General features: G+C 43.2%; 1 protein-coding gene across 2 annotated transcripts in view; it reads left to right on the top strand.

Moving 5' to 3' along the window:
• The window catches only part of LOC310932708 (adenylate cyclase 9), a 45,255-nt gene continuing 19,843 nt past the window's right edge, over positions 1-25,412 (top strand). The window contains exons 1-3 of one of the 2 annotated variants that reach the window (XM_083896046.1): positions 1-216; positions 755-1,331; positions 1,452-3,316. In XM_083896046.1, the coding sequence (XP_083752172.1) occupies positions 1,504-3,316 (1,813 nt within the window). In that variant the 5' untranslated portion in view covers positions 1-216; positions 755-1,331; positions 1,452-1,503. Of the gene's footprint in view, positions 217-754; positions 3,317-25,412 lie in introns of both variants that reach the window. The other variant, XM_083896045.1, reaches the window with a different exon arrangement.

Raw genomic sequence — 25,412 nt, 5'->3', positions numbered from 1 at the left:
CCCGCTGCGCCTGGACAGTCGCGCACACGGCGGTTCCACGCGGGAATACACGGAAGGTCCGAGACATAAATAAGACTGGTCCGTGTTTCCGTGGACGAGAAAGGCTGGACTGCCGTTAATCCGTCCCACTTGTCTCGGGAGTTAAGAGGACAGGTGTAAAGGAGGCATGAAGACAGTCATCACATGAAAAGCAATTGAAGCGCAGGCTGGATCAAGGTAACACCGGGGTGTTGTGCTGTGTTTGTGACCCTCGGGGATTGTGGTGGTGTGTGTGTGTGTGGTGGTGGGGGGGACGTGGAGCGGAGGTGGAGACTATTAAATTAACGCGACTCTCTGTGGGTTTTTTCGTCATCTGCCAATCGAGGATGAGCAAGCTGCCACGAGCAAACTTTCCTCCAGAGAGAAGCAGGGAGTCCGTGGACGGCTGTTGAGTCCCCCCCCCCCCCCCCCCCTCCCCTCCCCTCCCCTCCCCTCCCCTCCCCTCCCCTCCCCTCCCCTCGATTGGCACGGAGTGAATCCCGCGCGTAACCCTCCGCGGTCAAAACGTCTCTGGACAAAAATGTGGATGTTTTTGTGCCGCGCAATGTGTGACTGTGATTTGGCGCGTGAGTGTGCGTGGGTATAAGCAATACAGGCATTCAGTGCATTAATTTCTTAGAAGCGGGGGTTAATATAGTTGAGTGTGTTATGCGCACAGCGTCTCACGCATGTTCCCCCCCTCCCTGCCTCCCTCCCTCCCTCCCTCCCCCTGCAGACGTGATCCTGTCTGCGTTTGGAGACGGCGGAGATTCCGGAGGGTAAAGTCAGGAAAGGACGGGGCTGCGTCCACGGGAGCTGCTGTGATAAGGCCCTGAGGCGAGGAGCATGTGTGGAGAACTAGAGGATTTTTTTTTCACCCCCTCATCTCATGTTGACCTGCACCTGAAAATGGAAAGTTGATGGTGTGATTTAGTTTTTTGTCCAGCACAGCAAACAGCTGATTTATAGCTCACCTGTTTACAGAGAGTTGATATATTCTACATTTGTCTATATTAATGTAAGCAAACACTTTATTACTTTCAGTGTTCACAACTTCCCTTTATTGACTTTTCAGTTTTTTTTTTACTTTTCTCTTTGGACACTGTATTTTTTTTTTTTTACTGTGCTGAGTTCACATTTTTTTCCAATGAGTGAGACGGTGTGCAGCAGGCAGCTGAGTGGACTTGGACTGGAGCACAGCAGACAGAGAGTGAACCTTGCAGTCTCGAGTGCGTCAAAACACACGGGAACATAGAGGAATGCAGGGACTGACGTCAAGAGTGGCAAGAATGAACAACTCAAAGTCTCTGGAGGTTCTGACAGTGTCTCTCCTGCCACTGCTAACCGAGTGGATTTTTTTAAAAAATACTTAATTTCCCTTTATACTGATTGAATACTTTGCCTTACGGTTTCCATTTATGTTCCCTTTAAAGTAACGACGCCCCTTCAGCACAGTGTTTGCGTCTGCGTCGACTGATAATCAACATGGCGTCGCCTCAACATCAACAACTGCTGCCTCACCACACAGAAGTGAGCTGTGACTCAAGTGGAGATGGAGGCGTCTCGGTGAGGATTGGCAGCGGCGTCAAACACAAGCACGGAGGCGGGCCGCTCGGGTCCATCGGGGGAGGCTTAATCGGGGGATCCAAGCACTGCAAGTACAGCATCTCGTCGAGCTGCAGCTCCGGCGAGTCTGGAGTCAGGAAGCCGACAGTCAGGAGCTTCCGTTCGCACAGGAAGATGCCTCAGCTTTTTGAGAGATCCGCGGGTCATTTCTGGGACCCAAAGTTTGACTCTTCGATCCTGGAGGACGCCTGCAGAGAGCGCTGTTTCCCTCAGACCCAGCGGCGCTTCCGCTACGTCCTCGCTTACCTGATTGCTGCTGGCTTCCTCTGGGGACTGTACTTTGCTGCCAACCCTTCCCGCTGTAACAGGATTACCTTTCTCCTTCCGACCGCCTCCTTCCTCCTTTTCTGCCTCCTCCTTTTCCTCTTAACTTTTACTAAGCTCTACTCGCGCTTCTACAACCAAGCGTCTCTGTTGCTCATTGTTGTAACCTTCGTACTCACTCTGGCACCCCAGATCCAGACGTCAGGCTTCAGGGACCCAGACTCTCCCACACCTGCACTTGACGTACAGGAGCTCAGTGGCATGGGACCCACATACAATCTGTCCTATGACAAGCTTGTTGGAGAGGACACCTGGTGTCCCTGTCTGTCTCCTGTAGGGACGTTCTCCCTCTGCATGGAGGTTCTTCTTTTATTGTACAGTGTTCTCCATGTTCGCCTCTATGCTTCTGTCCTGCTTGGATTTTTCTACTCGGTGTTATTTGAAAGTCTGGGCTGGCTGCACCTCACTCAGGTCGAGGAGAGCTGGAGTATCATCTCTCTAACAGACTGGGGCACACTAAGTTGGCTGGGCCCCGCTAAAGCCTTGCTCCACCTCTGTGCCCACGCCATCGGCATCCACCTGTTCATCATGTCCGAGGTGCGGTCGCGCAGCACCTTCCTGAAGGTGGGGCAAGCTATAATGCACGGCAAAGACTTGGAGGTGGAGAAAGCGTTGAAGGAGCGAATGATCCACTCTGTCATGCCCAGAATCGTGGCCGACGAACTGATGAAGCAGGGCGACGAAGAGATGGGTGACAATTCCGTGAAACGGTACTCTACAAGTGGCGCTGCAGCTGCCATCTCCAGCCCTAAAAACAACAAGCGGAAGAAAACCTCCATCCCCCGAGGCCAGATCATCTTCAGACCCTTCAACATGAAACGAATGGAGCCTGTCAGCATCCTCTTTGCAGACATTGTGGGCTTCACAAAAATGTCTGCCAACAAATCTGCTCACGCTCTCGTGGGGCTCCTGAATGACTTGTTTGGACGCTTTGATAGACTCTGTGAGCTCACTGGCTGTGAAAAGATAAGCACTTTAGGAGACTGTTACTACTGTGTGGCTGGTTGTCCTGAGCCGAGGCCGGATCACGCCTATTGCTGTGTGGAAATGGGCCTGGGCATGATCCAAGCCATTGAGCAGTTTTGCCAGGAAAAGAGGGAGATGGTAAACATGAGGGTGGGCGTCCACACTGGCACGGTGCTGTGTGGCATCCTGGGCATGAAGCGCTTCAAGTTTGACGTGTGGTCAAACGATGTCAACCTGGCCAACCTCATGGAGCAGCTGGGCGTAGCAGGGAAGGTCCACTTATCGCAAGCCACCGCCAACTTCCTGGATGACCGATACCTGCAGGAAGACGGACAGGTCACTGAGAGAATAGGACAAAGTGTGGTGGCTGACCAGCTTAAAGGTAGGTGTAGACCTTTATTTTCCTGTCTGTGTTGTGTGCTTGTTTTAAAGAAGAGTCCTCTTTATTGTTTAAAAGGCCAGGGTGTAATATTTAGGAGGGATTTGCTTTCCTGGCCTTATGACGCTTTTCCACTACACAGTTGTAGCTCGGCACGGCACGGCTTGACTCTACTCAGCTTTTTTTCTTTCCCATGCTGCATGAGTCATGAGCACGTTGCCCGACACAAGAATTAAACAAAACAATGCCGAAGTTTAGATCAGTTAAAAACTGGGCTGAATAATTAATCAAATTATATCGAAATCGCAATAAACAGACTATTTTGAACTTGCGGGAGGTTCGATATTTGATAAAGCCAAAATGTGTGTGAAAATATAATTTTAGATTCATTGTGGTCTTGATCTATACACATCTTATTCTACGGACTGAAGAGAACGTCTTTGTTTCTTACAGATCTGCACAAATATCAGACAGTAATCCTTTTTCGAATGAAAATGGGTAAAATCTTTCCCTCGGACACGCGAATCATATCGCAATCGCAACTAGATATTTATTCAAAATTGTTCAGCTTTAGTTAAATAGACAGAAATCTGGAAAAACATGCGTTGATCTCCAACATTTAGCAGGAAATGTCTAAAATCTCAATATTTAACAAGAGGAGGTTTATTTAGCAACACTTAGCCCGGCGATTGTACAACCTGCATTTTAAATCGAGTCTGCACTCCGGTCATGCAGGAAGTACTAAGCTAATTTTTATTTAATTACCTGATTCAGTACACTAATTTGCGTGTTTGTCCCTTATAAAACAACGTCACAGCATTTTAGTGAAACCGTGGTATGATAGTAATGGAAAACTAAGCAAACTAACCCGTGTAGGGTCCAACTGTGCCGTGCTACAACTGTATAATGGAAAAGCGCCATTAGATTTAAGGTCTTGCACCACAGTGTTTCTACAGCAGTCCAAACAGACAAATCATCTTGCTTTAAAACACAAGTTTTTCAATGCAAAGGCCACCGTAGTTTGCTGATGCTGCTTGGGAAAAGGAGAAGTGAATGAATCTTACGCAATGGACCTTTAAGTTCCCTAATAATATTACCGTGTACCTTCCAAGGTCATCAGAATTTGGCTGCAACACTTAATGCCCCCAATGACCCACACAAACGTTGGCGTTTTTATGTGCTTAAGTTTATGTCTTGTAATGCCTCGCTGCCATCTCCTGAGGAAATGACTACTTATCAGCAGATGACCCTCCCCAAGTGACTCCAACATGGGCATCGCCAAGGTTAATACAGACTTTTATCATCACGTACTGTACCCAGCAGAGATGGGCTGTGGTGTATTGGTATAAACGAACGGTATCACAGGCAGGCGCCATCTTCTTTCTCTCCCTCCCCTCTCCACACGGTGTCTGCTCAGTCTTTCTTTTCTTCTTCAATTACATTGCCTTCCAGACGTCCTCATTGTGTCCTGTTCTGTTATGTTAACCTCGCCTTCAACCCTGGCGGATTGCAGTTACAACTTAATGTAACTGCTGTCTTCTCTTGACAGACATTTGTATGTGCACCACCTCTCAATCTCGTTTTTCTTGTCTCCCATTTACTCGACGTATATGATATGCTTGCTGGAGTTAAAATGAATGCAGCCTTAATGGCTCTTTTCATAATTTAACACTTGCTGAGTCATTATTACCTGCGGTGAAGTAACAGTGCATGACTAAGAAACTGCAAATGTTACATGTGCACTTGTGAGCTGACAGTACAGGTGTATTTTTGTTTCAGTCGATGCCGGATGCGTCTCCTTGGAGGGTGCGTGACATATTTTTGTATGGTGCATTCTGGGTAATGATTAGTATGAAATTTGAATTAGCAACTGAATGGTTCACACATTAAATGATCTAAAACGTTGGGACTTTCCTCAGAGTCACTTCTGTGACCAATCAAAGGCCAAGATAGAGGAAAAAGTGTTTTTTTTGTTTACCAGCGAGTTAAAGTGATTTATGGGCCTGTATTTTACCCTCATCTCCGAGATTAATGAGTGACTGCTTCTCTTGCTCGTACTCGTATTTTTTTTTTTTGTCGTGAGGATAAATGTGTTACTCACAGGGATATCACCCCCTCCTCCTCCTCTCCTTTCTTGCCTCCATCGTGTATTCACTTTAAGATTTATTCCGTCCCCGTAGATTTGCTATGCCAGTGAGAGAGCTGGCTGTCGGGAGAGAGTTGTTTTCTAGTGCTGTAAAATTTCCTCCACTGTCAAGTATAGCTCAGTCTGTGTAAATCACCTGGGTAATATTCGAGCCAGGCATGGATCCTGACTGGGGCTAGTTCCTGTTGCTTGACTGTTAGTAAATTGCTTTAAGCTATGCACTCGGAAACCATGCAGCTGCCTCCACATGTTCTCCAAGTGATGTTTCACTTTTCTCCTGGCAAGTGAATGTTTTACGTGAAACTCAAGCAAATCCAGTTGCCTTTGGCTAACTCCTGAAGACGACTATGACCAAGAGAATCTTCACTAGGGGTGGGTGAAAATGTTGATTTGGTGATATATCACCATCCTTCCTTATGCAATACATATCCCTGATACGCCAGGGTAAACGTCGATCTTTTAGTCAACAAATTAAGGTGCTCTAAAGTAGAGCTGTAACTCATCATCGCCAGCAGGGTGTATTTTGTAGGCACTGAGCTGCCTTGGCGTAGGTCTGCGCTCTCCGAGTGGTTTTCTAGTTTAGTAATCGAGTCATCGATTAATTGTTTCTGCTCTACTCTAAAGTAAACAGTTTCAGGCATCACTTCTTCATGTCTCCTCGTGGTGGCGCTGCTCAAATAAATGAGGGAAACCTGGGGCGGAAGTTACCTGGCCAAAGAAGAGGGAGTTTATGGAGTGATAATGGTGGAGAAAGCTACATTAAGAGATGCCCCATCCACGTTCAATACACAGACTCTATGCACTTTGTTCTCTATGTTGTGAATAAATAGAGAAATCCTAACATGGTTAAGCGCAGTGTCGGACAGATTTGCTGTGCGCAGGACGAGTCTGTGATACTTGGCCTGTAATTATTAGCTTTATTCTTATTCATTTGTTTTATGATTAACATTAGACTGACATTCATTTGTATGATAGGTACAGTTTCTGCAGTAATTGTTAACCACATTAAAAGAGGATATCCGGGCCTTACAACAGCTGTATCCGTTTAAATGTATCTTATAATGTAGTGCTGTGCGTGTGTGTTTAGAATTCTACAGCCATAAAATCAAAATAAATCCCCGCTGCGTGAATGTCATGACGGGCCCAGCGCTGCTTATTTGAATATTTTTTAATGTCGTACCATTAACGACAAATTATATATGAGGTTCAAAATTGACCTCAGTAATAATAGCTGTAATATTGCTTAGCGAAATTCCGTCGCTATTATAAGTGTTTGAATTAGATCTGGTGTGCAAAAGCCTTTGATCTGAGACACTAGAAAAAGGATTATAGATTTATAAAGGCTGCTTGAAGCATCATCCTTGAGAGGAATTCTCAGACTGCTCGTTCTGCTGTTGTGAACACACGACCCCAGACGATATCGCGCTGCACTATATCAACGGAACGGAAAACCTCCAGAAAATGTTTGGACACGGGGTGCAGACATTTCCCAGTGCGAGGCGAGCTGGCGTTCATAGTGAGCAGCTTACCTCCTAAAGAGAGAGAGAGGGGGGAGTGGGTAGAGATCACAAATGGAAGGAAAAAGAGAGTGAATGTTTAACTCGATGTAGAAGAGTCTCCCTGTTTATTATGCATCTTGTTACTTCTTTGCTGATGTGGATTTTCCAGGCTGGTGGTACAAGTCAAATTTAATGCATAAAAACATCTCTACTTTGATGATGAAATGTACTAATTATATATTAATTCAAGTTACCAGCCCCTGTTTATTAATAGTCTTTGGGTTAAGACACACTAGCTTCTCAGTATCCAGCTCCCTCTAGGGTAAGGCATGTTTTCACATTTAAGTATTCTGACCTTTTCTGACTTCAGTGCTAAGAGAGGCGGTGCTGGGCAGCTTGGTATCCCTTCATGCCCTGCTCTCTCCTCTCTTTGGCCCCATGGGGGATTTCTAATTAAGCAAGACTAGATAATCTCCTTGGCTAAAGTGATTAATGTTGTTAATTCTCCCATCATCCAGTCTTCCCACACTGGCTTTGCCCTGATCCCCCGCAAAAAAACATCAGCTGCTTGCCAGTGAGCCTGTTTTCATCTCGACAAATGATATTGATCCGCCTGTAATGAGGCTGCCATGGCTGTGTTTATTTATGATGAGGCCAGAAGAGATATTTTCATGTCGCGTCGATATAGAAGACAATCGGCCAATGCCAAGGGTTGTGCTAACTATAAAATGTAAGATAATTTGTCATCTGGGCCATTATATTAATTTGTCCACATTCCCTCTCCACGTCAATACAGTAATTGATACGCTACAGTTGCACTGATTTGAGCACTGAGCAGAGCGACGCTTCAAATAGTCGTGGTGATTAACGATCTGTGCCCTTTCACTCGAGCCCTATTACTCCATGCTCTGCAGAACATATTAGTTATGGACGGACCATTTGTTCTTTTGGGAGACTCACATGTGTACACAGACATTCACTGCTCATTTACTTTTCCTTCGTGTTGAGCTCTAGTGTGAACCAGAGACCGGGAAACTGTGTACATTTAAGCCTCTGGATTTCACACCTAACTGCTGTGCTGTGTGTATGTATAAGCATTTTTTGTGACCTCATAAGGATCATGTTTGATGTAATCACTCGCCTTGTCACGACTAAAGTGTGATCCTAATTCTGAGGCTGTGGTTAATATTAGAATAAGATGTAAATTGTGGTTAGGTTAAGGTAAGTGTGTGCTTGTGTGTGCTTTCGGCACACTGCTGCACTTGACGAAAAGTTAAATGGTTTGACTTTTTCACCCTAATATATACACAGCTGTCCTCACACCCTGCCAGCAGTCAAATACCTGGCATAATTTTCGTCTAGACTCTCAAGTCCAATTCAGTATGCGCACACACCATTCAGTCCGACTGAAGACAGGAGGGGGGTGGGGGAGTCAATGGTGAAGTGGAATGCTCCGAGTGGAGTGGCCCATTCTGTCTGCGAAGTAAGAGGCGGCAGACATATACGCTGCATGCATACGTGTTTTCATTTGAGCGCTTTCAAATGATTGTCGTCTCGCGGGGCGCCACTTTGTCCGTAAAACACGTGAGAGTGCTGGTGAGGGCAACGGCATCCGAAAACAGGAAGTCCGCGAAAAGTTCCGTTCTTGGCTCCACAGTGCAGCACAGAGTCCTACACAAACTTCCAGCCTCAGAGGATTTATCTGTCCAGTTGATACATGTTATATATGACGGCAATGTGCCTGCTAGAGCCGGCAAATGATCACTTTTCCAAATGCTAACTGCTGTTAGCTCCCAGTAGCTAATAGTAGTAAAGAGATCAAACTAAACAGAGAATTCTGAACATGGTTGTTTTGGCAGGGTGATTGAACTGCTGTGGTGCTTCATCCTGATGGTATTTTGGCCAAAGTATGTCATAGACATGTTCATTAGGACACCAGGGAACTAGTTTAACTTGGAGAGAAATATGATCTGATATGGGACCTTTAACACACCTAAACATGTCCATCACATGACCATTCAGGTAAACTGCCCATGCCCGTAAAAACAGGCACTTGAATCTTTCCTCTGTTATTTGCTTAGTTTTAGATAGTATAACTTAGTTGACAATTAAGTCAAACTTGAAGTCGTTTTTACATTAAAATTAGCTGATATACCCAGTATTATAACTCGTATGAACCCACAAAAAAAGGTGATTAACACATTCCCATTGCCAGTAGTTGTTCTGCCATGTAGGGTGTTTTTTTCCCACTCCTCTGTGGCCTGTGACAAACACACACAGGAAACAAAAGTATTTAGGGGGATGAGGAAAACTATCACAACACAATGGAGCTCAGTGACAATGCTACAGTTGTTATGATTCTACTGCTCACAATCCTATCATTGTCACAATCACAATTGTAGCTCCTCACTGACGTAATCATAAGCGCTCCCTGAAAAATGAGGTCAATTCAGGATCAACGTCTTGTGGTAATTACTCAGAGGTCCACAGGGGGCGATAGAGGTTTTGCACTGGAGCTTTAAGATGTGTGCGCTTTTCCACTATACAGTTCGAGCATGACTCGGCTCAATTTTACTTTTTTTTTTGCTTTTCCATTAGCGATAGAACCTACCTACCTATTGGTGATGAGGTGAGGTTCCAAGCAAGCAGAGCCGATACTGAAATGTGACTGCCGGCAATTGATTTGTGGAGAGTGTCGTCGCTGCTGGAGTCGTGAGTGCGACAGAGGAATCAAACCGGACAATGCTGAACTGTAGATCGGTTAATAATAAGTGTTAATCTCCAACATTTAGCAAGGACATTTCTCAGTATTTAACAGAGGAGTCTGCTGTATTTAGCGAGAGGACTGCTGAAAGCCTGCAATTGTGAGCCGAATCACGGCCCCACCCACTGTATTTTATAGTCTGTGCTCCGGTCATGCAGGAATTACTGAACTAATCTTTTTAATGAAGTGCTTCTAATGATTCAGTCACACTGAGAAGAACTGCTTTACAAGTCACTAGTTTGTGTGTTTGCGTCGCGTATAGAACAACGTCACGGCAGTTTTGTGCAGCCGTGCCATGGCGACCCCCGCCCACGTTGAGGAGGTACTGTAGAAACGGAAAACCTGGTACCCAAACCGTGCTGTATAGTGTAAAAGCACCATAAGTCTCGAAGGAGCTTTTCATTCATAGCTAAGAGTTGAGTTCTTGCTGGTGTGAAAACCAGTCGGGAAGCAAAAATGCCTGTAGCACTTTTACACCTTTTGGTGTTTTTAAAAAGTCATGGATGTAGCCATAGAGCTACGTGTGGTGAGGCTGTGCTGGCATCTGTTGGGGGTGGTTCATAAAAACAGTGCTAAATACTTCCTGTTGTTGTTATTATTATAATGCAGCTTACTGTGTCCTGCAGTGGCCCCTCCTGCTGATGTAAGGGAGGGTGAGTGTGACTCCGCACAGGTTGATGTTGGGACACACAGCAGCTTTTGTGGTGGCCACGTCGTGCCCCGAAACACCTTGCCTGCGCATGGTAGCTTACAGCTCTTCCGTGAGAGTAATGGCACAATGCATCACACTGTTTTGAACAACATCAGCCTGCGTTATGAATTATAGCTCAGCACAGCATGGCATTGACGCCTGCAGCAACGCACTCTCATACTGAGCACGTCTGTAGAGTTTTTCGCTTCCCTCGTAGCGCTCTGCAAACATCAGGCTGCAGTGGCAGTGTTATTGAAGGCCTGTGATGATGTGGTGATTTTATAGCTGCAGTAAATTGGGGCGACCGCACTTTTACATTACATTAGAAAGAAAGGAATAGTGTTTCTCCGAGCAAAACTACACATTCAAACTTGTTTGTCTTACTAAAATTGTACAAAATTGAATTTACCCAGATAATTCAATTGGGAATCCAATTACTGCATGTAAACATTCGGTCTGACTCGAGCTGGCCTGAGTGCTCTGCCCATGCTCCACACTGCTCACCTTTGACCTGGAAATAATAGAGGTCAGAAGTCAGTACACAGATGGAGACAACAATGAGAAAAGCAAATCCTGACTGGCACACATTTTTGTACTGATGAGGAGACTGACGTCATGCTTTGCCAGCTCAAATAATTTAAACCTTTAATCAGGCTTTTAGCTAGGATTTTTTTAGAGGCTGTGCAAAGAGATTTTCCAGCATTGTGCTGTTCCACTGTGTACTCACATCTTGTTGGAACCGTTTTTATTGGTGTTCCAAACTGATCTTGGACAGACTAAGTGGGTATAGACAGGCGCGCGCTGGCCGCAGTTTTTGCATGCATCATTACAACATTGTTTTGGTGGTAAAAGTCTTTTGGCCGCCAATGACGTATTTGATAGTGTGACTTGGGGTTCAATCGGCACCTGGACAAAGGAGCTCTCGCCTATTACATGGGGGCGCAGCGTCCTATTCCCTGGTTTAGAAAAAACCCTGCGGCTAATTTGGATCACAATCAGCGGTTACCAGGGGAAATGGGAGGAAAATATAGGGCGTCTTTAGGGAGTCCTGCCTAAAAGTTGGGTGTCTTATTTGGTCCCCAGTACGCCCTGCTGGCTAAAAGCCTGCCTTTAATGTTCATGGATGGTAGGAAGACTCACAATGGTTGTGCACAATTGTTTTGAAATTTCTTGGAGCAAACATGGAGGACTTTGACAGGGGAGAGATTTCTGAAGGCAGTGATTTTGAGGAGTTTCTCGTCTTCGATGACGTCATTGCTGATAACCGGGATTTATGGTTAACGTCGATGAATTCGAATGGTTTGAAAGTGACGGAAGACAGAAAATTACCACCGTAATCTACGGAGTGTTTTTAACCGCACACCAGGGGTGAAAGTGGATTTACCTGCTGATGCCACAGCGCTGTAAGCACTATCACTGTCACATGTGAAGCAGACTGTTACAGTCATTATATGCTGTTCTTGTTCTTCACAGTCCATCAGGACTAAATCAAGGCACTGACACAACTTTATTTTCTTACTGTTTTTCTTACGTTATTCACTTTACTTGTGGCATTGAACCTCAGGTTTTAGAGGCACTTTTTCCTGGCGTTTCAGGCCTTAATGGGTAAACTTTGCATGGACGTTTCTCGCTGACGTTTATTAAGCATGACTGTGCCACCTGTGCTTATTCAGGAGGACTTGGCTTGCTGCTTCAACCCAGCAAGCAATAAAATATTTGTAGTTGATAAATGGCTCAAAAGCATAACCCATATTAATGGAAAAACAAGAGCTCCATTGTGCTTTATATTTAACTGGTACTCTTGGAGATTTTCACTCTGAGCATCCATGTTCACTGACTGTTGTGCTCCACTTAATCCCGACAAGCATCAGTGGACCCGGCAGACCTCTTCCCCCTCCTGTAGGGGACAGCTGTCCTCTTGGCTTCTAAGCTGAAGTGTTCTGCTTCGGTCTTGTCTGACAGACACATGATCCAGGATGTCAAAGATCCTCATAACACTGTCTGTCTGATGAGGAGCCACACATGCAAGCAGCTGACATTACAGTTGAGCCTGTAGAACAATCGTATTTGTATGCCGTCGGATGCGAAGTGCACCATGCTACGCAATGTGCAGTTTTGGTTCCTATGCTCAAAAGCCACTATAACATTTTAAGGGCATCACTGGTAATGCTGACATAGGGAAATGTTCAGGTGTCATGAATATGAAGAGATTATGGTCTGGAAGAACGACTTTTTTCTGCTGTTACAAAAATCCTTGCTCTGCATTGTGGACCATCTCTGATTATTGTAATACAATAATATTGTTGTACAGATGTTAAAGTAAATACATGCTGTTTCATATAATACAGGACGTCTGGGTTTAGACAAAACAACAGATTTCATTTTTAACATTTCACAATTTTCTGACATTAAAAAACAACAGTTTTGACCAATGTGCTGTACATTAATAAAACAAACATTTACAAAAGTAAAACACAAATAGAGCAGAGTAGTAATCACTGGATATTGAACTAAAAATACTAAGACACCAAGTCCCACCGAACCTATTACGAGCTGATGTGGATGTATATGATTAAATGTTTTCTATTACTATTTATAATATTAAGACATACTGTATGTATACAGGACTCTTATTTACAGTATCAGAGGTAGAGTAGAAATAATACCATCTTGCTGTAATATATTAACCCATGTCAGTAGAACCAGTGTTTGTAAAGGAATCCTTTGGCTTCTCTCTCCTTGATTACAGGCCAAACTGTTACCAAACATCACAGGTATAAATGTAAATGTGCTGAGATAATTTGCTTTGTTTATCTTCATCAGCTAAACGGGAAAGGGCTTGTACAAACGAGGTAATAAAGGGAGAAATAAACATACGAGATCGCGACAGAGTCGTCTCACGAGGTTCATCCTGTTTGGGGTTTTTGAGTGACTCGGCACGACACATGGGCCACATGCACATGTGCACATGTGCACACTTCAGCTCTTCTCCCTGGGCCCCGTCAAGGTTCATTTCCATGGTGATAGCATTGAGAGTCAACTGGTAACAGGAGGCTCTCAATAGACAGAGGGGCTGGGGCTCTGACTGGGAGAGAAGGACCAAGCTGACTTTATTCAGCTGAATCTCTGGCCTTCATGTTGTTTCTGAGTGAACCCGTGTTGAACACACCAAAGATACACAAAGATACTAATTGCATTGCACTGTCAAACGTAAAGGTTTTTAAACAAATACAAAAGCGTCTCCCCCTGTTGTTGTTCTCTCCCTGTACATTGGGTACATCTGTCTTGGCACAGTGTGGGATGAGCCGTGTTTTTGGCTAGAGCCTCACTTGTCCGACAAGAGATTCAGCCCAATAAGTTACTCGCTGACAAGTTTTGGCAAGTAGTGGCTAATTGGCCCTAATCAGCTCATGATCAGCATTTGGCAGTTGCCAAGTGTAAAAAAAAATAACAAAAAAAAATCTGTCTAGCAGACCCCACTTTCATTTTCAGCATGCTGGAAAGTTTAATCTAGGTCAGCGATGACATTAGAGACAGGGTGACAACGGGGAAACCTGAACAGACAGGAGCACAGCAGCGATTCATCAGAGAGAAGACGAGGCAGGGGGAAGAAAAATACATTAACACGATGATGTCAAAGTGACAGTGCTGTTACAATAATATTGTAACAGCAGTCGACATGAAACCAATATACCCATGACTCAGTTTTCACGTGCTTCCTGTTTCGTGGCAAATGGTCAAAATTCAGCATAATTCTGATGGTTTGTGTTGCCACGCCCCCCCCCCCCTTTTTTTTTTTTTAAACCTGTCCTGTCCAATACCTTTGGCATGCACTATGGTCGACTGCATGTCTGTTGGCGTTGAACCAGATTTTGCCTTTTGCAGGACGAGTAATTACAGGACTGTAATACTCGTCTTGCTATTTATGTATGTATGTACTTATATATATATATATATATATATATATATATATATATATATATATATATATATATATATATATATATATATATATGTGTGTATATATACGTATATGTATATATGTGTGTATATATACGTATATGTATATATGTGTGTATATATACGTATATGTATATATGTATGTATGTATATATACATATGTATATATATATATACATAAATATGTGTGTGTATATGTATAGATATATGTATATATCTATTCATATACGGCTGACTTCCTGTCGAGTTAAGTCCATGGTTACTTTTCCAGCACGCTTTGTGAAATTTGGTGCTTTTTCCATCCAAGTTTCATCTAATTTAGAAAAAACTTTGCCAGCTGTAATTTGCGTGCCAATTTTCGTCCATTTTTTTTATTTTTTTATTCCAGGAATTACAATAGGTCCTCGCACCATTGTGAGTAGTTTAGAGCTGGAGATCATACAGAAATTGAGCTAAATTAAACCTGATTTTGTACGTCACTCACTGTGTTTTGTCTCCTGGTTAAAAATCACATTGTTTATGATCTTCTCTCATGTAGTGTAAACTAACTACGCCTGCAAGAACTCTCACTCACTGTATAGTCGTGGATCACAGTGAGATGCACAGTGATCCACCTGATCTGAAAGTCATGTAGTTTGTGCATGGCTTGTGCTCGCTGTGCTCATCATCCTGCAGATGCTTGGGTTATAAATACAGGAAGATGATCATGAGTCACTGATGTTGCATCCTTCTCTTTTCTCCTTTATGATCAAGGCTGTATAGAAAATGCCTGCACTTCCCCCCTCATGAGACACACACACACAAACCTTTACTGACATTGCCACATGGAACTACCTGGTGACAGTCACAGCAACACTCTCTATTCACCCTCCCCAAACACCCACACCTCCAGCCACGCCCTGTCCTGTTGTTTGTGGGCTGTAGTGTCTCGTTAGTGTGCACAGCAGGAGTATGTGTGTGTGATAAATGACTGTTTGAATTATGAATGAGTGAAGATGACGGGGAGCCAGTCCACTATGGAAGCTTCTTCCTGTGCTCAGCCTGCACGAATTGATGGTGCGCTGCATGGTGCATCACATGTGTTTTATTATTAGCAGTGCAGCATGTGTATTAATTTGATGTGTATGCTATTAAAGAGCAGCTTAAGTTTGAAAATGTTTTAAGTTTAGCAAAATATGATTTCTTATTAAACAGGCAACATGTTGTCGGGTTCATAGCGTGTTGTTTAGCACTCTTGCCTTTGCAGCTAGAAGACCTGGCTTCAGGACCCGGTCCTTTCTGTATGGAGTTTGCATGTTCTCACCGTGTGGGCGTGGGTTTTCTCTCAGCTTCCTCCCATATTCCATAAACATGTAATTTGGGGATTAGGTAAATAGTTTCGTAGGTGTGAGAGTGGATGGTTGTTTGTCTCTATATGTCGCCCTGTGATGGACTGGTGTCCTGTCCGGGGTGTACCCCACCTTTGGCCCTATGTCAGCTGAGATTGGCCCCAGTGCCCACCCCGTGACCCTCATGTGGAGGATAAAGTGGTAGAAGATGGATGGATGGATGGTTTCTGGCTATAAGTCAACACTAAATCTTTTTTATTAGAAGCACCACACGACCTGCAGTGGCTTCAACCCCAGTGTAGTCTCCATGTACAAACCTGTTTTCATTTTCCTGTGATAATCCTCCTCCAGCTCTCATTTCAAAATAACAGAAGAATAGATTGAAAGGACATGTTCCTCCTTATTAACCAATCTCATAAAAAGACCAATAACACTTTCTATTTTGTAATGCTTCCTCACTTTCCCCCAGAGACACATCTTTCCAGACATATATTTTTATTGATTTGATAAAGGTAAAAAATAATGCCCTTTTACAACAGTGACAATTTCTGGGCACTGTGAAACTCAAAACCGCAGTGTGCCAAACACACAATGTAGAATGTAGTGGTCAAGTTCATTGTAAGGATGGAAAGTGTCACTCAGTGGATTGTTGTGCCTCACTGATGTATTATTAATAGTTTTTTGGCCAACAGAGGAATATAGAATAAAGCAATGAGTTCTAATTGGATCAAATGTCAGTTTTTTTCTTCATGTTGGTTTTTTTTGGACAGTAACAAAACTCAGCACAGATCCCTCTTGGGAGCCCTTCTATAAAAAAGCAGTTATTTTTCTCTCAGATGCCTCAAGCCCAGCTCCGTCCATTGGCTTTAAAGTGACGACCCTTTTGTGTCCCTCTGGCTGTCACCTGCTTTTCCTTTCCTTCATGCTTTATAGCCCCAACTACTCCCACTGCTGTCACTCCGAAAGACTATTTCTGAATTACTGTGTGTGTGCATGTGCTAAGTGCCTGACATATTCCCAACAGAGGTCATTCCACATCCTTTTATCACTTTCAATTATTCTCTCTCTGTCTCGCCCTCCTCTCTGTCTCCATCTCTATTCTTTCAGTTTTTTTTAGTTTTTTTTAATCTTGCTGCAGCTTCATTGTGTAACTGCTGAGATGGCCCTTGTTTCTGTGCTTAGCCATGAAATTAAATTGATCTTCTTAGTTCAGCTTCAGTTAACCCGTGTTTCCATCATGGTACAGCTTTGCGTTTTCGACTGAGAATGGTACCAATAGTACCTTTACTTGGCAAGCGGGGGGGCAGAGAGAGAGAGACGCAGCGCAGCGTGATGTCGTAGAGTTGTGCTGACAACGAACAACAACATTGAACGCGACACAACGGACAACAACAGCTTGTTTTCTGCTCCGTTTGTGGCTGTAGCTTTGTTTGAGAAAGGACTGCAGGTGTTGAAGAAACACCGGTCTCAAGGGAGTGATATTTTTCTGTCGCCTGACTCTCGATGGTCTAGCTCCACACTTACTGTACCATTGCATTGTTACCCCAAGGGAAGTGTACTGAAAAATAGAACGGTTGGGGACAGTTATTTTAGTACAATTCCTAATGGAAACGGAAATAATATACGTACCATACCGAATTGTTCCATTCGAAACACGATATTAGAAGCCCAGGTCATAACTTCCATGCCTGCAATTCTGCAGTGGTCCACTAGGGTCCCCATGGTGTAAATTTTGTGGTTTGTCGACAAAAGACATGAGAACATCATCATTTCCAGGTTTGACTAACACTGATCAACATTTTTTAATGTTTTCTGACATTTGATGGACCAAGCGATTGCTTGATTATCGTGAAAATAATCGACATCGGGCTGCATAAAAAGGTGAATTCATGGTGAGTAATCATCACGACTAGAAAGGAATGTGGATCTGAGTACGCGCGCGTGGAACGTTGGACTGACACACATCCTCGTTTAGTATAAAAGGAACCACGGGCGTGTATGCATATGTTGAAATGTGAAGTGGCTCTCACCGTTAACACAGAACGTGGTAAATATAACGGTGTAAACAAGCATCAGAGCGTAGTTTTTCCCACTGTTTCTCACTGAATATGATTCTGTGGTTTCTGTGGTTGTCGCCGAGCTCATAGCAACCTCATTTACTCCTCCTGTATCATTGGCCTGTTTTAGATCAGCAGTCCCCGGGGAGTGATGCGGTCCTCAACCGGGAGGATCCAGTACAAGATGTGAACACTCAAAACTTAGTGTAAGCGAAGTCTGTGGCGTTGCGGCAGAAGATGTTTGTGTTCGTGTGTTAGCTGTTTGCTTTTATCGTGTACCTAGAGCCACAGTCATTGTTTAATCAATAAAGTATTGCTGTTCATAGTTGAGATCAATAGTGTCTCAGGTGGAGAAAGCTCCACATGTGATGGAAATTGATTTCTGTGTGAAGCAAGACAGAAAATATGTGTTTTACAACCAGGGGTTGATTAGAAACATTTTGTATTGCCAGTGGCAGACTTACAGTAAGTCATCGTGGTAAAAAGATGAGTAGAAGCCAGTTTTATTTGTGTGTGTAATCCAGGTTATTAAGAAGAAAATGTGTTCCAAAAAGGTTATGTGCAGAAAGAGGATTGCCCCATATTATGCAAAAGCAACTTTTTAATCATTAAAACTTTATATTTGGGACTCTGGAGGCCCTATCAGTCGGGCAAAGTGTGAAAAAGGATGACTCACTCATGTTTTTGTGGTCCTTTTTGTGGTACAGGAGATGAAACATGCGACGTTGACTTCTGCGCTCATTGGGACGTCACAATGCGCTAAATTCCTGGAATTGTTGTCTCACGGAGCTCCACTTTGTCTGTAAAACACGCAAGAGTGCTGGCGAGGGCAACGGTATCCAAAAAACCGGGAGTCCGTGAAAAGTTCTATTCTTGGCTCCACAGTGCAGCACAGAGTTCTACACAATCTTCTAGCCTCAGAGGATTTATCTGTCCAGTGGATACATGTTATATATGACAGCAATGTGCCTGCTCGAGCCTGCAAATGATCACGTTTCCAAATGCTAACTGCTTTTAGCTCCCAGTAGCCTCTGTGGCTGATGTAATTTCCTGTCACTTAAGTTTCATTTGAATTTTCTTTTTTAAACAGATACTACTAAACAGTGCTGTTTTAGCAGGGTGATTGAACTGCTGTGGTGCTTCATCCTTAAGGTGTTTTGACCAAAGCATGTCACAGACATGTTCATTAGGACACCAGGAAACTAGGTTAACTTGGAGAAATAGTATATAATAAGAGTCCTTTAAATAAAAGGAATTAAACGGGACCTTTTACCAAACTCTGTTCTTGAAAATTCATGCATTTTAAGAAAGATTTGAAGAAGTGGAAGTGGACCAACATGTCCAGTTAGATTTGGTCAGATAGTAGTAGTGTTCCTTTTTGTTTTGAGAAAAATCTATTGTTTTATCACAATTAAAAGTGCACAGTGAAAGGGGACATTTTGCATATTGGTTCATATCAATCTCGTGATTACTGCGTAATGATGGCAGCATCCTGAGACATTAATGTGATGGGATGAAAACATTTATATTCAGACAAGTGCACATGGAAAATGAAAGGTTTGACAGAGGAGAAGTGTCGGGTCTGTGAGTGTGAGTTTTCGGGGATGATGTCCTCTGGAGCGCTAGAGCAACTCTTCACAGAAAAGAGCCCTTTTAGTCTATGAAGTGATGAGGCAAAACAGAGATCGGCTGAGGCACAAAAGAACAGCGAGTCTAGTTGGATTTGAGGTGGTGGGGGGGGGGGTCAGTGAATAACGCAGAGAATGTCTAAAAAAGACAAAATATAGACCACTGAGCAAAGGATAACGTTTTTTTTTAGATTTTAGAGGGATGTCAGCTGTATCTATTGTTCTGCTGGCAGACCATGGCAGCCTTGGACTGTCAGGGTTGGAAGGATTGCTGATATACGGAATACAAAACAAGCTGGGAGACAAGAATATGGAAGAGACGGCCAAGTGAGAGTTAAAGACTTTGGAGAGACGTGTATAAGTGTTTCTATTGTCGTTTTGAGCGAGCCTTGGTGGTGCCGGCTTGAAGCCAGGGGAAGAAACACACACTGGCCAAATACGGAACATTTGTTTCGCCCCTGTTTACAGCTGTGAGGGGCAGAAAAAAGGGGAAGGATGCTGACAGATTTTGTTGATTGCTACAGGAAGAGCGACCTCGGCATGACCAGCGTGTTTGTGTGTAAGCAGAGACGTTTTTTGTCCTGAGAAAGCCCAGGTGGTGGTGGAGTTTCTGTTTATCCGCCCGAGCTTATGTAACTGAGAGGGTCACAGTGGGTTATCTGGGGGTTTCTGAGTATTTGAGAAAAAATTAGCATATCTCTTTACGCCTTTGTTTGGTGCTACCTGGAAGTGTATTGTCCCTTACAAAATAAAGAAACTCACTTCTATGTCCTCACCCACTTCAACATGCATTAATTTAAAGCTGTCTTACATAACCTTTAAACAGAAACAAATGGTCAACACACATTGTAGATTAAGCCGATTCAGCCCTGCACGACTGTGTTTCTCACTATAGCGTTGTTTAGATGTCATGTATAGAAGAATATGCAAGGGCTATTAAAGGTTAAGACGTCGTTTGTTTCTCATTATTTCACGTGTGAGAGTAGGAGTGCTCAAGTTATTATGGTTTTACATATTATTCCAGGATGAGTACGCAGTGCCAACTGGCTCGGGAAGCTGCCCAGCCGAGCACTGCCAGATTCTAAGTACCACCTGCTCCAGTGCCTACTGCCTAGCCCTGGAAGTCAAACCTGTTATTATGTGTTGACAGTTTTCATTGTCTGCAAAGCCTCTTTCCCACTAAAAATAGAGCATATACCTGGGATTTTTAAACCCGAGTGAATCCACTAAAAAGGGCAATTAACACCTTTACCAATGCCAGTGGCTGGTGTTTTTTCCAACCATGCATCACCTGTGTGTGAGCTCGGCTCGACTCTACTTTCTTTTTTGCTTTTTCATTAGCGATAGTAACTGGTACCTGGTTCTTTTTTAGTACCTGCTCTGGTGAGGTTCCAAGCGATCTGAGCCGATACTGAAATGTGACGTGGACAGACTGACGTCATAGAGTGTCGTCACTGGAAGATTCATGAGCGTGAAGTCTGACACGGATATCAAACCTAACAACGGCAAAGTATAAATTAATTAAAGGCACCATATGTGAGAATGTGGCCAAAAACGGTTACTACACTGAAATTCAAAATACGTCTTTTAGTTTTCACATTCTCCGCCATTGTATCTCGGACGTAACTGGCAACCCGTGGTTGCTCGGCAGCTCAGACTCTACTGACTGCAATGATTGGTAGATGGCGGTAGGTGGCGCCACATGTCAAAACATAATTTCAAAACATAAACATGATTTGCAGTCCTCAAAATATTTTATATTATGCTAATTTCAGTATGAGTTCAGTATGTTATATGAACATTATTCTTGAGTCTCTGTGACATATTAGGAGGATTTTATGGCTAGTTGCTTTAGATTTATTACATAATACACCTTCAAATGATTAAAAATCCTAAAAGCATGTCTCCAACATTAAGCAAGGATATGTCTAAAATCTCAATATTTCAGAGAGGAGTCTGGTGTATTTAGTGACAGCACTGCTGAAAACCGGCGATCGTGAGCTGAATCACAACCAGTTCAGTCGTATTTTAGTTCAGCGACTGTGTCAGATGGAGTCTGTGCACCGGTCATGCAGGAAGTATTGAAATTATCATTTTAATTAACTGAGTCGAATGATTATGTGCACTGAAAACAGCTGCTTTACAAGGTACTAGTTTGCGTTTGCGTTTATGTCTGCCTGATACCAACAGAGGAAGTTTGAGCCGAGCTAGGACTGTATAATGGAAAAAGCACCAAATATGAGTCGGAAGAAGAAGAAAAACACCACCATCACCACCATAGACTTGATAGTTTAGATGATCCTTTTAATGATATAAATTATATTGAGTATTAAAAGGTAAGCATAACTACAAACATTAATCCTGTTGTCTATGATAACAGCCGAAAGATGAGTGAGTGATGTAGCATTGCACTGGAAATGATGCATTTCTGTCAAAAATAGAGCAGACAAAGAAGAAATTAGCATGTTTACCCTGGTGTAATTTCCCCAATAATGCTGATTGCCGCGATAGCAGATAAATCATGAATCACAGGAGTGAATAGAGAGTTTTGCACAGGGAACTTCTAATGTCTGTGTTGTCTAAAATGGCCTCTGCTGTCTTGACATTCATTGCATTTTTTTTGGTTTTGCACACTCAGCCAATGAAACAGTGTTTTTCAGTGATGCCCATTATTCCAGAAGTGCTTGGACGTGGTGTTAAGAGGCACTAGAAAGGGAAGAGTATAGAGGTGTTGTTCTCCTCCATCTTGAACAAAGGCGCTTGGAGAGGGAGATAATGCGACTGGCCTCTCGTGGGGAAAGGTTATCTACTGTTCTCTGTCAGTCGATAGCACAGGACATGACACTTCAAGTCCAATAACACCCAGAGGCTGCCAATAATGATGCGCTTCATTTACCCCCGGGGTCATCCGAGTTGGAATTAGGCAAATATACCTGAGTAACAGACAGACAGACTGACAGACAGACAGATGGCCACAGCTGGTTCAAAACCAGTGACATCAACTGGAATACACAACCTGATTATCCTTGACCCTGTATCCTGCCACAAGGCCCTGAGAGCACAGCTGTATGCTGATCATGATGGAGCAGATTGAAGTGGACAGTGAGGCCAGCTGCTGCTCAGACCAGTTTGTCAGAGCTGTAACTTACTGTGGGACAACGCTGCAATTTCCACTGCCACGAGGTTTGATCATAAAGATGAGAGATTGACCTGAAAATTAAGCCACACAAACATCCATAGACATATAATCCAACATACAAACACAGAAAACACACTTTCCTGTTGATTTATCCCGCTCTTCTCTTGCTGTCCGGTCTCTGTCATGTGAGCTGATTCGCTGAAACAAGCTCTCTGTTTTCATCATAAACCGCACAACCATCCCCCCTTTTCCTGTCAAATCGTTGAGCGTTGTGTATTCCTCTCTTCAGGCGTAACCTGTGTCAAAAAATAAACACTGATCTCCTCAGCTTGTTATTTTCTCCTTTCATTTTTAAAGAGATTTTTAATTATCTGTTTCAACTGTGGGTTTTAATTTGATTATTATTCTTTATTGCATTATCAAATGCTGTACTGCCTCTGCCTTTAGTACTTACTCTTTAATAATATGTTGCTGGTGCGTGTATTATTATCTCGCTAGAAACACTTCATTATCTTTAATAAGCCATTTCACTTTTGTATAATAGAGGCAGAACGGTCCAGTGGTTTCAGTTTGGGTGGATTTGGCTCGGTCTCCGTTATATACGGCTTCAGTAAAACTCAGCAGTGCTCTTCTTTCTTTTTTACTGCAGATATAGAATTTGCATTAATCACGACTCTAAATATTCTCATAAATAACGTGACTCACGCCGAAGTCATTTTTGAGAAAATGAACATGACTCAAGTGCTCGCAATCTGGCTTGCACAAATCTCAGTGAACGGATAGGGAAAACACGGATGAAATCATTCGACTTTCACTGCTCCTCTTACATTATTTAAAGATGATGTCACTCGTGGTGCTTCTGCAAGGTGACTAAAGATTGCGTCAGTTGTGGGTGGTCTTGAGAGGTCAGGTTTTTGTCTTGAGATTTTAGTGGATGTTGAGGAAGAAGAGGAGCAGATACAGAGCTGTGCACCTGCTTTTTTGTTTTTGTCTGTCAAATTATGGGATCAGTGGCACTTGTATTGGAATAATGTGACTGAACGGTTGTCTCATATATTAGTATTATTGTTCATTTTAATGTATTTATTATTAAAGCAAGTTGCGTCTGTGTGTTTGTCTCCCTCTGTGAAGGGCATATCTCGCTGACCGTTAGTCAGATTGCCCTAAGATTTTGAAAATGGGTTGAGCATGGCCCAATGGTGTGCATTCTTGATTTTCAGGAATTTTCTGGAGAAATTTTAATTTTCACTGATTTATCATGCTGCACTTTCGCTGATTTATCAGGCTACACCTGATAGGCAGCGGCTCATCAGCAGCAGTTGTGCTGTCTGGGGCGGGGAGGTGGGAGTGAAGAGGCTGTCCTCATGGTGGGTGAGACATTTTCACACGGTTCACCGCAGAACATGGTGTTATACTTGAGCGACGAGGTGTCCATTAGCCAATACGCGAGCACATATTTATTTTGCATTAGCATGCTGCTACTTTGCGGCTAATTTGGCGAACCTGTTTCCAAAGGTAAGCTGGCGAGGCTATGATTAGCATTAGCGTTGGCGTTAACATAATACAAACACTGTGCAACCTCTGTTAGCCTTTACGTTCCTTATCATGCATTACCATAACTGAAAAGTCTTCTTCAGCTACCACTATAGGAATACATACTTCCTACGGGCACTGCACTAGTCTATCTATAAAGAAAGTTGTGTCTGTCTGTCTGTGACGGACATATCTCACTGACCGTTAACATTTTGGATATGGGTTGAGCATGGCCCAATGGTGTGCATCCTTGATTTTCACATTTTTTGGAGTCATTTTAATTTTCGCTGAATCACGCTACACCAGGAAGCGCGTCTGATGGCACGTCAGGATTGTCAGTGTCAACAACAGGGTAGGCAGCGGCTCATTTCACACGCTTCAACGCAGAATATGGTGTTACTCGGTGTCCATTCACCAATCGGTGTGTACATTCACCAATACGCGAGCACATATTTATTTACCATTAGCATTAGCATGCTACTATTTTGCGGCTAACTTGGCAAACCTGTTTCCAAAGGTAAGCTAGAGAGGCTACATTAGCATAGCTAGCTGTTTTGTGACTGTCAGCCACACTGGAATGTCTTTACTAGGCCTATTTGATTTGTGTTGTGCCTATAATGAGGTTGCACAGCGTTTGTATTATGTTAGCCTTTACGTTTCTTATCATGCATTACCATAACTGAAAAATTTCCCACTATAGGAATACATACTTCCTAGTGGCACTGCAATAATATATATAATATTAGAGATTAAGGTGGCTCATTTTGACAAAAACCAATAATGTATCAATGTATAAAGTTAATTGCAGGAGTTGAGGTCACAGTAATGACTGCAATTGAAATCAGTTCAGGAGAGTGTTTTGTGAACAGGGAGCAGCAAAGCTGAACTCTATTTTTCCCTATTTTTCTTCCAACACATGGAACAGATAAGAACTTAACAAGAACTACAAGTTTTAGTTGGATATGGAGGAACTAGAGGCCAAGACGAGCCTTCTAGATTAATAACAGCCTTTATGGATGTCTGCGTACACTCGGAGACGGCCATTCAGATTTAACATAAATTTCACAGTGACGAGTGAGTCGACAACACCCAGTAACAAATCACAAGGCACATTGATAAACAGCGTTCGAGGACTGTAAACATTTTGGTTGAAACGCCCATATACAACACATTGCCTGAATCTAGTCACGGCAGAAATGTTGCATTTGAACTCTATGTCTATGAGTTTAGCTCGTACAGCGTGTTTCTATATGGCGCTCAAGCATGTCTTGATTAAACCTTTTTACAGCAGAGATTTTAAATAGTAGGACAAACACAGGTTTTACCATTGACATTAATAGATGTTTCACTCCAG

The sequence above is a fragment of the Microchirus variegatus genome, assembly GCF_963457635.1.
Source record: "Microchirus variegatus genome assembly, chromosome: 10".
In the NCBI taxonomy this organism is placed as follows: domain Eukaryota; kingdom Metazoa; phylum Chordata; class Actinopteri; order Pleuronectiformes; family Soleidae; genus Microchirus; species Microchirus variegatus.
This window is presented reverse-complemented; position numbering and strand designations above follow the sequence as displayed.